The sequence below is a fragment of the Nomascus leucogenys genome, chromosome 11 (assembly GCF_006542625.1).
Source record: "Nomascus leucogenys isolate Asia chromosome 11, Asia_NLE_v1, whole genome shotgun sequence".
Lineage (NCBI taxonomy): Eukaryota > Metazoa > Chordata > Mammalia > Primates > Hylobatidae > Nomascus > Nomascus leucogenys.
In genome coordinates this window covers 27,613,178-27,625,981 of record NC_044391.1, presented here as the reverse complement: position 1 = coordinate 27,625,981, position 12,804 = coordinate 27,613,178, and the positions used below count along the sequence as shown (strand labels likewise).

General features: G+C 40.3%; 1 protein-coding gene across 1 annotated transcript in view; it reads right to left on the bottom strand.

Annotated features, from left to right (window-relative positions):
- Nucleotides 1-10,461, bottom strand: part of SDHAF3 (succinate dehydrogenase complex assembly factor 3) — a 77,245-nt gene extending 66,784 nt beyond the window's left edge. Inside the window, exon 1 of the mRNA XM_003252533.4 lies at nt 9,157-10,461. Within this exon, the coding sequence (XP_003252581.1) occupies nt 9,157-9,330 (174 nt within the window). The 5' untranslated portion in view covers nt 9,331-10,461. The remainder of the gene's footprint in view (nt 1-9,156) is intronic.
- Between the last annotated feature and the right edge of the window lie 2,343 nt (nt 10,462-12,804).

The window sequence follows — 12,804 nt, the reverse complement described above, 5'->3', positions numbered from 1 at the left end:
GGAAAGGAGTTGGGGGAGGTGAGGGGGCTTCCTTTCCCAGCCAAGGGAAGCCATGAGGGACTGTGCTATCCGGCCCAGATACTATGCTTTTCCCATGATTTTTGTAATCCGAAGACCAGGAGATTCCCTCGTGTGTCTACACCACCAAGGCCCTGGGTTTCAAGCTCAAAGCTGGGCGGCTATTCGGGCAGACACCAAGCTAGCTGCAGGTTTTTTTGTTTTTAGTTTTTTTTATTTCCATACTCCGGTGGTGCCTGGAACCCAGGCAAGACAGAACCGTTCACTGGCCTGGAAAGGGGGCTGAAGCCAGGGAACCAAGTGGTCTCGCTCAGCAGGTCCCACTCCCATGAAGGCCAGCAAGCTAAGAACCACTGGCCTTTAAATTCTTGCTGCCAGCACAAGTCTGATGTCGACAAGGGATGACAGAGCTTGGTGGGGGGAGGGGCAGCTGCCATTACTGAGGCTTGAGTAGGCTGTTTTCTTCTGACAGTACTAAGGACTGGGAGGAACTCAACATAATGCAGCAAAGCGGCTGTGGCCAGACTGCCTCTCCAGATTCCTCCTCACTGGGCAGGGCATCTCTGAAACAAAGGCAGCAGCCCCAGTCAGGGGCTTACAGATAAAATTCCCATCTCCCTGGGCCAGAGCACCTGGGGGAAGGGGCAGCTGTGGGCGCAACTTCAGTAGACTTAAATGTTCCTGCCTGCCGGCTCTGAAGAGAGCAGTGGATGCTGACAAGGAGGGCTTTCCCAGGACGGTGCTTGAACTCCACTAAGGGACAGACTGCTTCCTCAGCTGGGTCCCTGACCCCCATGCCTCCTGACTGGAAGAGACCTCCCAACAGGGGTTGACAGACACCTCATACAGGAGAGCTCTGGCTGGCATCAGGCCGGTGCCCCTCTGGGACGAAGCTTCCAGAGGAAAGAGCAGGCAGCAATCTTCGCTGTTCTGCAGCCTCTGCTGGTGATACCCAGGCAAACAGGGTCTGGAGTAGACCTCCAGCAAACTGCAGCAGACCTGCAGAAGAGGGGCCTGTTAGAAGAAAAACAAACAAACAGCAGCAACATGAACATCAACAAAAAAGACCCTCACACAAAACCCCATCCAAAGTAAATCCATGAAGATGAGGAAACACCAGCACAAAAATGCTGACAATTCCAAAAACCAGAATGCTGCTTCTCCTCCAAATGATTGCAACTCCTCTCCAGCAAGGACACAAAACTGGATGGAGAATGAGTTTGATGAATTGACAGAAGTAGGCTTCAGAAGGTAGGTAATAACAAACTCCTCTGAGCTAAACGAGCATGTTCTAACCCAATGCAAGGAAGCTAAGAACTCTGACAAAAGGTTACAGGAACTGCTAACTAGAATAACCAGTTTAGAGAAGAACATAAATGACCTGATGGAGATGAAAAACAGAGCACGAAAACTTCATGAAGCATACACAAGTATCAAGAGCCCAATCGATAAAGAGGAAGAAAGGATATCAGAGATTGAAGATCAACTTACTGAAATAAGGCGTGGAGACAATTATTAGAGAAAAAAGAATGAAAAGGAATGAACAAAGACTCCAAGAAATATGGGACTATGTGAAAACACCAAGCCTAGGATTGATTGAGGTTCCTGAAAGTGGTTTCTTTGAAACCAACGAGAACAAAGAGACAATGTACCAGAATCTCTGGGACACAGCTAAAGCAGTGTTTAGAGGGAAATTTATAGCACTAAAATGCCCAATCAGAAAGTGGGAAAGACCTAAAATTGACACTCTACCATCACAATTAAAAGAACTAGAAAAGCAAGAGCAAACAAATTCAAAAGCTAGCAGAAGACAAGAAATAACTAAGATCAGACCAGAACTGAAGGAGACAGAGACATGAAAAACCCTTTAAAAAAATCAATGAATCGGAGCTGTTTTTTTGAAAAGATTAACAAAATAGAATGCTGGCCAGACTAATAAAGAAGAAAAGAGAGAAGAATCAAATAGACACAATAAAAATAATAAAGCATTCCCTTTCAAAACCAGCACTAGACAATGATGACCTCTCTCACCACTCCTATTCAACGTAGTATTGGAAGTTCTGGCCAGAGCAATCAGGCACGAGAAAGAAATAAAGCATATTCAAATAAGAAGAGAGGAAGTCAAATTGTCTGTTTGCAGATGACATGATTGTGTATTTAGAAAACTCCATCATCTCAGCCCAAAAACTCCTTAAGCTGATAAACAACTTTAGCAAAGTCTCAGGATATGAAATCAATGTGCAAAAATCACAAGCATTCCTATACACCAATAATAGACAAGCAGAGAGCCAAGTCATGAGTGAACTCCCATTCACAATTGCTACAAAGAAAATAAAATACCTAGGAATACAACTTACAAGAGATACAAAGGACCTCTTCAAGAAGAACTACAAACCACTGCTCAAAGAAGTAAGAGAGGACACAAACAAATGGAAAAACCTTCCATGCTAATGGATGGGAAGAATCAATATTGCTAAAATGGCCATACTGCTCAAAGTAATTTATACATTCAGTGCTATTCCCATCAAGCTATGATTGACTTTCTTCACAGAACTAGAAAAAAAATTACTTTAAATTTCATATGGAACCAAAAAAGAGCTCACATAGCCAAGACAATCCTAAGCAAAAAGAACAAGGCTGAAGGCATCATGCTACCTGACTTCAAACTATACTACAAGGCTACAGTTACCAAAAGAGCATGATACTGGCACCAAAACAGACATATAGATGAATGGAACAAAACAGAGGCCTCAGAAATAACACCACACATCTACAACCATCTCATCTTTGACAAACCTGACAAAAACAAGCAATGGGGAAAGGATTCCCTATTTAATAAATGGTGCTGGTAAAACTGGCTAGCCATATGCAAAAAACAGAAACTAGACCCCTTCCTTACACTTTACAACCAACTCAAGATGGATTAAAGACTTAAACGTAAAACCTAAAACCATAAAAACCCTAGAAGAAAACCTGGACAATACCATTCAGGACACAAGCATGGGCAAAGACTTCATGACTAAAATACCAAAAGCAATGGCAACAAAAGCCAAAATTGACAAATGGGATCTAATTAAATTAAAAAGCTTCTGCTCAGCAAAAGAAACTATCGTCAGAGTGAACAGGCAACCTACAGAATGGGAGAAAATTTTTGCAATCTATCCATCTGACAAAGGGCTAGTATCCAGAATCTACAAGGAACTTAAACAAATTTACAAGGAAAAAAAAAACCCATCAAAAAGTGGGGGAAGGATATGAACACACCCTTCATAAAACAAGACATTTCTGCGGTCAACAAACATGAAAAAAAGCTCGTCATCACTGGTCATTAGAGAAATGTAAATCAAAACCACAATGAGATACCATCTCACACCAGTTAGAATGGCAATCATTAAAATGTCACAAACTACAGATGCTGGAGAGGATGTGGAGAAATAGGAACATTTTTACACTGTTGGTGGGAGTGTAAATTACTTCAACCATTGTGGAAGACAGTGTGGCAATTGCTCAAGGATCTGGAACCAGAAATACCATTTCACCCAGCAATCCCACTACTGGGTATATACCCAAAGGATTATAAATCATTCTACTATAAAGACACATGCACACATATGTTTACTGCAGCACTATTTACAATAGCAAAGACTTGGAACCAACCCAAATATCCATCAACGATAGGCTGGATAGAGAAAATGTGGAACATATACATCATGGAATACTATGCAGCCATAAAAAAGAATGAGTTTATGTCCTTTGCTGGGACATGGATGAAGCTGGAAACCATCATCCTCAGCAAACTAATACAGGAACAGAAAACCAAAAACCTCATGTTATCACTCATAAGTGGGAACTGAACAATGAGAACACATGGACACAGGGAAGGGAACATCACATACCTGGGCATTTCAGGGGGTGGAGGGAAAGAAGAGGTAGAGCATTAGGACAAATACCAAATGCATGCAGGGCTTAAAACCTACATGATGGGTTGATAGGTGTAGCAAACCACTACGGTACATGTATACCTATGTAACGAACCTGCACATTCAGCACATGTATCCCAGAACTTAAAATAAAATTTAAAAAAGTAAAAAAGTACTTCCTTTGCAGCAGTAGCTAGGAACAACTAAATACAGATGGAAAAAAAAAGAAAAGAAAAATTCCAGCACTATACGACTACTTTCATTAACTCCTAAATGTTAATGTTTTATCTTTGACCAACTTATACCCAAAAGGGGCACTTCCACCCACATCTTTGGCCTACCAACTACAAGTAATAACTTCCAAATCTCTATCTCCAGCCACATTCTGCCTCCTGGGTATCAGACCAACACATATCTCTCTGAACATCTTCACTTAACTGTTCCATGAGAATTTTTAGCACAAAGCACACCAAACTGAACTCATTCCCAATCTGTTCCTCCTATATGACTATTCTGGTTACTGGTATCATGCTCCAAACCTGGGAGTCATCCATTCTGTTTTCTTCTCCTTCACTAATACTGTATTAGTCAACAAGTCAAGTTCCACTCTACTTTAAAAGAAAAAAGAAAAACCTCATAAATCTATATCCTCCATTTTTAAGGCCTCTGTCATGGTTTAGGGATATACCTATTTGAGACGGGGATTACTACATCCATCTACTAACAGTTCTCCCTACTTTCAATCTGGCTTTTACTTCAATTATTCCTCTATATTGCTGCTAACATGATCTTTCTAGAATGTAATTTAAGTCATTTCCACCATTTAAAAAGCTTTCAATGATTCAAAATAAAAACTTAAAACCCTTAGCAGAATATCCTGTCTCCTGCCACCTCTTTAGCTTTATTTCTTCCTCATCTTCCGTGTAAAACACTAAATTCCAAACACAACACTGCAGTTCCTGGAAAAAAGTCATACTGCTTCGGCCGGGCGCAGTGGCTCCGGCCTGTAATCCCAGCACTTTGGGAGGCCCAGGCGGGCGGATCATAAGGTCAGGAGATCAGTATCATCCTGGCTAACACAGTGAAACCCCGTCCCTGCTAAAAATACAAAAAATTAGCCGGGCGCGGTGGTGGGCGCCTGTAGTCCCAGCTACTCAGGAGGCTGAGGCAGGAGAATGGCGTGAACCTGGGAGGCGGAGTTTGCAGTAAGCCGAGATTGCGCCACTGCACTGCACAGGCTGGAGCCTGGGCAATAGAGCGAAGACTCCATCTCAAAAAAAAAGTCATACTGTTTCTTACCTCGATGCCTCTGCATATGTTATTCCCTCTTTCTAGAAGGTTCTCTTTTTGACATGGTAAATTTGACCTACCCAAGACTTAACCATCTTGTGTAGCTTTCAACTTCCTCCATTACTCCTTGATCCCACAGCATTTAATAGACACTCTTTCATACTATTACAATTGTCTATCCTTTTCTACTAAACTTTGAACACTGTGAAAGTAAAATACATTTATTATTCATTTTTGTGTCTTAAATGCCTAGCACATTGTCTGGAAATAGTAAATGATCAAAACTATCTGAAAAATGTTTCTGCCTTTTTCTAGAAACAAAACACTTAAAAAACATTCCCCAACAGACACAGAACAAAACAGGTACTTAAGAAAAACAGGAACTAGGCAAGAGACAACTGAGAAAAATAAATCGGACAGAAAAAGAAAAACACATGAAGTCTCTTCAGGTAGCTCCTGAGAGCACACTCTTCTGTGCTCTTTGTCTCATATTCTCTCACCAACATGTTTTATCTATTTAATCTTCAATGCTTATTCTGATTTCCTAGAAAATAAGTGGTAGGCACAGAGAGAAAAATAGAAATCCTTACTTAAATCAACTATTCCTCAAAAATGAGCACAGTCAGAACTTTTAAAATGCCATAGTCAGACCCCTGATCTATGGAGTCTCAATTTCACTTCTAATAGTTACCTCCTAAGAGTTGAGATTACAATGCACATTTTACAAACCAGTTATCATACATTCTCCCTTAATAGATTCCCAAAAACTCTTCCTGAACTTGTATTTTTTCTCTTATGGTGAGAAATTATATAAATTCACCATTTACTCTGTAAACATGCTTTTACATTTCTATACTTAAAATACTTTCCTTCCACGTTGCCCCAATTGGTCCTTGAACAAAAACTTCCCCCAGCTGAATTCTCTCTACTATTATATTGCCAGTTTTCCAGGATCACAAATGAAGGGAATTAGAGAACTCTCTTCGAAATACGGGGCCTCTAGTGTTCTTGATCCCTTTCTTTTCTCCAGTGGCAACTATACCCAACGTTGCCCACTGATGTAAAACAAATTCAGAATCCATTCAAGTCCATAATTAAGTTTAGATGTGTGTGAGGGATTGGGATTGTGTAAACCAGACTCTACATAACATATTAAGTTAGAAGTCCACAACAGTTAATCTTAGTTTGATGTAAACGTAACCATTAAGTAATATTCAAAGAACAGGTGCCAAGTTTGTAATGCGCACTAACTGAAAAATAAAGGCATAAAAATCCATGTCATGTCTAGCAGTATCTAGTATAACATAATCATAAATTAGATGTTTTGAAGAACATGTGGGGGTAAAAAAGACTTGGAAGTCTTAAATATATTACTCTCTGGTGATAAAACTTGTCTAGCCAGGTTTTTCTCTCCTCCAATCATTAGCATCTTCTCTAGCCCTACTCTTTGAAAAAGACCAGTTCTTCAAGTATCTTTCCTGGTAGGATCCAACCTACCACGTCTAACTCCCAGGCTTAGATTAAGCTGCCTTGTAACTGTGATAACTATGTTATCCAAAGAGATCACTACGTTTAAATTTATCTTTACCCAGCCGCCAATTCATTAATTCCAGTAGATCAACAATGGTCGGGGAAGACAGGAAAACTGTTCTGTACAGACACGTGTCAACTAATAAATTCAGAAGGAATGAGGGAAAACAAAAGAACCACCATTGGAACACAATGGCAAAATCCATCAATGAATGCTAAGATTAGTAATCATCTGAAAGCCTGAGAGTACCTACCCCCAAATATGTATTAATTTCAAAAGAGAAAATAGTAAGTTTACAGTAGAGACACCAGTCGGATTATTACTTTAACCAAGTGATCACAGTTATCATCACCAGTAAGAAGTCATGTTAGTATCATGTGACCTCTGACATTAAGTGTTGAGAAGAACACTTCGCCCATGTGGTATTCTCAGTAATGCATAACATCAATTTAACCATGAGAAAACATCAGACAAACTCAAATTGAGAGACATTCCACAAAGTAACAGACTAGTACTTTTCAAAAAAGTATCAAGGTAATGAAAGATAGGACGACAGAGCAACTGTCACAGAATGGAGATTAAGGAAAAAGAATGACTAAATGCATTGTAGAATTCCCACTGGATCCTGGAACAGAATAAGGACATTAGTGAAAGGGCTGGCAAATTGTAAATAAAGCCTGTAGTTAACAGTATTGTAGCAATGTTAATTTCTTGTTTTTGATCACTGTACCCTAATTATGTAAGATGCTAACACAGGGGGGGAAACAGGGTGTAGGGAACTCTGTACTAACTCTTCTGTATGTCTAAAATTATTCCAAGTTTTAAAAACCTCAATTCCAGTTACCAAGCCTACTAGGTCAACTAACACATTTTTTATTTATGCAGTTCTTTTTTATACCCTCTCTCTCTCCTACAACCTATTATCAATTTTTTCTGAGTTGCTACTCTTTCCTACTTTTTCCCAAAGAGGCTTCCCAGTGCTTACATTTTAAGACTTCTCAAAATAACCTTATTTCCTCCCAACAGAGAGCTACTCTCCTTCCTGTACGGCCACAAAATGACCTACCATAAAGGATGTAAAATACTTTAATACAGTATCTTATAGCTTCATAACAATTAGCAATACAGAAGTGCTTGTAAATACATTTACATACGTAAATTTTGAGATGCATAAACACTTATTATTTTATAGATGAGAAAATAAGACTAGAAAAATTATGTGATCTGACACTTAAAATGTCAAGAGGCTGAATCTGAATCCAGTTCTTCAGGCTCCAAAACCAAATTACCTTATTAAAATAAAGTGCTCTGTATCTGAAAAGCTTCAACTTCCCTGCTTCAGGCAAGCGAATTACATCAAATACACCATGATTTTCAAGAAAGTTCTAAATTGCCCGATTGTTCTAAATGTCGCTCTTAAAAGCTTCAATAATTATACAAATAAGAATTCTGGAAGTCTGTGCAAAGTTTGTGTTCACCCTAACCATTCTTTTGATTTTTTTTTAAAAAGCAGACTTCAGTCATCTCCCCTTCAACTTTTTAGGCCGAAGAATCGCTTACCTCTATTTTCATATCAGCTCCAACTCATGCTTTCAAATATCTGAGCTGTCATTCCAATCTCTAATTCCATTGATTTCTTTATATTTGCAAATGAAAACTAGGGGCAATCCTGCAGGGCCCCGAGCCCCACGAAATACTCTAAATATCTTTTTTCCTTTACTCAAAAAAAAAAAAAAAAGTCAAACGACTTATTGCTAATACATGTGTCTGTTTAATATTTAGCGCAATGGTGCAGGGCGATGTAACAATGACTTGAGACCGCAGGAAACAACTTTCGCCTGACTTAACTGCCACCAGCATTTTTCTCCTTCACGATTTGTAATTTCCAGCCTTTTGTAATCTTTTTTATGTTATCTGATTTCTGTATCAGCCAAGTGAGAAAATTATTTAAACCCAACCAAAAGCGCTGAGATTAAAGAAATAATAAATTACAGAAATAAGCCTTTAAATTTGAAAACTAAGAGAACCATTAATTTACTAATGGGCGTTTACTAGGTGCAAAGGCACTTAAAAGGACAAAAAGCTCCTGACGTCTTTGAGCACTTGACGACTTGCTCATTTTTGTGACCTCCTACCCTCATCCTTCGAGAACCTGGCAGCTTCAGGAGCTCAAAAGTTGAACTGAATTGGGGACGCTGAAGTAATAGGATCTGCTCCAGTGAGAAACCCGTGGAAGAAACTTTGGAAAGTGTCATCAGTGTTATCTGAACAGCATTACGCTAATTCAAACAGAACAGGCTGCTGCTCTGTTTAAGCCCGCATGGGGGACTGGAACGAGAAACCGGGACACCGAGGAACCCGAAAGGTCTTGGGCAAAGAAAAGGGGGCATCACTTGCCTCCCACTCCTGCAAGAAACGCTGGGCCTCGTCAGAACCAACGGTCTTATGTCTCCTAAATTCGTCTTTCACGTACTGGTCGCCCAGGGATTTGAGGTCCGGGGGCAGAACACGGTGCAGCTGCAAAACGCGCTTGTACAACGCCCGGACTCGAGAAACGTTCCGCCCCGCCATAGCGCCGACCGCCAACTGCGCCTGCCAGAGGGACGGCGCGTTCCCGCCCTTCTGCGAACTTGCGTATTAGTGAACCGGAAGGCAGACGAAAGAGGGCGCGCGACCTCTATCCGGTTTGGTCCCTTCCAGAATCAGGTCCTTCCGGAAACCCCAGCTCCGCTGCGGGCGGAAAACGGGTCGGTCCTTCTCTAGGAGGGGCGTGGCCCTCGTGGAGTCGCGCCTGCGCTTTGTCGTGGCTTCTTCTGGCCTGCGTCTTAAGGACACAGGCCTTGAAAGAGAGAGGTCTATTGTTGGCCGTTGTCACTTCTCAGTCCCACTCCACTGTCTTTTTCATTCGACTTCGTTTCTGTCCTCCTACCAAAGGCCTGAGAAAAGCTTCGTTAAAATCGGGCTCCTCCAGGAATCCTTCCATGGTTCCCCACCCACTTGAGGCATTTAGAGTATTAAACTGCACCCTACTTTAGGGATCAGAGTGAGATTAATCTCACCATCCAGTAGCTCACCAACCCACGCTCTTTGCACAGCGCTGTTCTCCCAATTTATACTCTGGGCATGGGTTCTTCCGTGTAAACAACCCAAGTGAGCCCAGAGCTGGCCTACTCCTTAGCCGAAGTCGAGTTGGCTGCAGAAGGATCCTTGGGAGGCGTTTTAAACGTATTGTTTCCAGGGCCACGACCCTGGAGATTCTGGTTAAATAGTCTGGGATAATAAGAACGAGGAATCTAGAAATTTAAAGCTCTATCTTTTGCTAAGGTAATACTGAGAGTAGAACTGGTTTCCAAAGCTGGCAGCTCCTTGTGTTGTCCTTTCCTGTCACACGTTTGGTTCTTCAGCAAATCCTGATGGCGTCACCAACAAACATGCAGAAATCAACCATTTCGCCCCATGTACTCTACCACAATCTCTCTCCACTGGATATTGTGTTAGCTTCCATATCTGTGTTCAGCTTCTGGCCATGACCAACTTTGGTCATGCTCCAACATAATTTAAATTAAATTAAATTTGGCCTAAAATTTCCTCCCTACTCTGAGTTGCTATGTAGGGAACTGCAACCTAACTTAGTATGTAAATAAACTGCAACTGAGAGTATATTCTTGTGACAAGTAGCTGAGCTTCAGCCAATCACAGGCTGCCAACTGATCAGACTATGTGCATATAAGGCAAATACTTCATAATGTCCTGCTCAAATAAGGCTAGCCCAACTATAAGCAATCAAGCTGTTTCTGTGGGGCACTTCCTTTTTCTGTCTATAAATACTGCCTGCCCACAGTGCTGGGTAGAGCTCTCTGAACCTCTCCCTGTTAAGTGCTGCTGCCTCATAAATCGTGTGTGTGTGTGCACGGGCACTCGTGCAAATAAACTCTATTAGATTTAACTTGTTTAAAGGTTTTCTTTTAACAATCTAAACTGTAAATCAGATCATTTCACTCCTCTGCTCAACAAAAGCCTCCAGGGATTTTCATCAGAGTAAAGCCCAGTCTCTAGCCCTTAAAGGTTTAAATTTTCTCCTACTGCTTTCTTCCTAGTTAGCCAGTTGCAGCCACACTGGCCTCCTAGCTCTTAGTTCATCTTTTAAAAAGCCAGGTACATTCCCAACTGAGGCCTTGGCACTTGCTGTCCCGTCTACGTGGAATGCTTTGCCAACTTTATGTTCTTGGCTAACACTTTTATTTCACTCAGCTCATTATTTCAGGTGCCCTTCTAATGAGACCCTCCTTGGCAACCCTATTTGAAACCCTGCTTGAAGTTGCAGCCTCACCAAACCAAGAATTTCTTATGCTCCTCCTCTGCTTTGTTTCTCTCTATATTACTTGCATAATTTACTCATGTGCTTATTCTCCATTTATTATCTCCCAACTAGAGTACAAATTCTATGGGGGCAGGGATTTTGTGATTTGTTAGTGACCTGCATTAGGTCTGTAATAAGCACTCAATAAATATCTGTTGAATTAATGTGTGAAACTCACTAACAGTGTCAGATGCCTCATATTCCTGCTGGTGAAGAAGAGGCAGAAATGTTGAAATTTGTGTGATTGTCTCACAGACCCCAGACTTCTTTCTGTGCAAAAACTTTTTGAAAGAAAAACAAGACACACTCAGCTACTGAAGGCAGGTACTTACTCATTTTAGTATCCTTTTCAGGGCCCACCACAGTGCCATACAAATAGTAAGCACTTCAGTATTTATTGCCTTTAATAGAGCTTCTCCTTTTGCTTAAATTTAGGGAAAATATGTGTTTTAAAAAACACGGAACTTTTTAAAAATGGATTTAATTTGGTATTTTGACAAACTGTTTTAATGGCAAGGATTGAATGGCAGCGTGGTTATTTTGCTTCTGGAAATTTTTTTCTAACCATACTTCATCTGTTAATATCCCTGTAAAATTGAAAATTAATTTCTTGTCCCCGTTTGTTTTTTTTCTGGTTTCCTTTGTAGTTAAAGAACATGTGTAATAAATACCTCTTTCAAGAGCCAACACTCTTATAAAAATGTGAGAAAACATTCTGCCAATGAATTAATTAAAAAATAAAGGAATTAATTGAGCCTAAAGAGAGTAGAAAGGGTCCACAAAGCATTGGAGAATCAATGCTCAAAAATGGCAGATGATGGGTAAAAGAGAAGCCAAGACATAGTGGTGTGGTTAGGCCTTGAGAAGTGGAATCAAGCAATAACAGTGAGAATAATGACAGTTAACCTTTATTTTATTTTTTTTACAACAAGCTGGACAGTGAGCTACGTTTTGAGGACAAAACTTTCTCTGTTTCCATGAACAATTTAGGCTGATCAGTGTTCCTCTTGTGGTAAAAATAGCCATGAACTGAAAATAAAATCACAGTTATATTTCTGGCCACCAATCTAGATCACTACACTTCGTGCAGACCTTTCCTTTATCCTTGCTTCATGTGTTTCTTTTTCTTATATATTACTCTGCAAGTGATTTAACTGCTCTGTGCCCAGATTTTCTCACTTGTAAATGAGCTGGGTTAGGTAATTTGCAGTACTTTCCAACTTTACTAATCTCTAACCATGACTTCTCTCAGATTCCCTCCAAAATTTTTTGTAAAGTGAAAGAGAACATATATCCACTCTTAAATAATTGCTTTAAAATTTTTTTGTTTAAAAAAACGTGGGGTAAATGCCTTAAAATTGTATATGGAACACATCGCCTAAGCCTTTCAGGGCACACAAAATATAATAACCACCTATAGCCGTAGGGATGATCAACACAGCAACTACACTATTCAGTGTACTGCTTCTGTGGACTACCTCACATACAACTAGAAATGGAAGGAGGCAGCTAGGGACAATTTTTGACAAGCAGATAGAGAATTTCGAGGTCAAAAGAGATGGAGAGAATTGGTAAATGAGGAAAAATAAATTAAAGGAGAAGAAACACCTGTATGGAGTGTACTGAATAGTTACTTTGTATTATACTCTAGTCTTTACTAAAATGTTGAAAATAAGTCTTGCCTG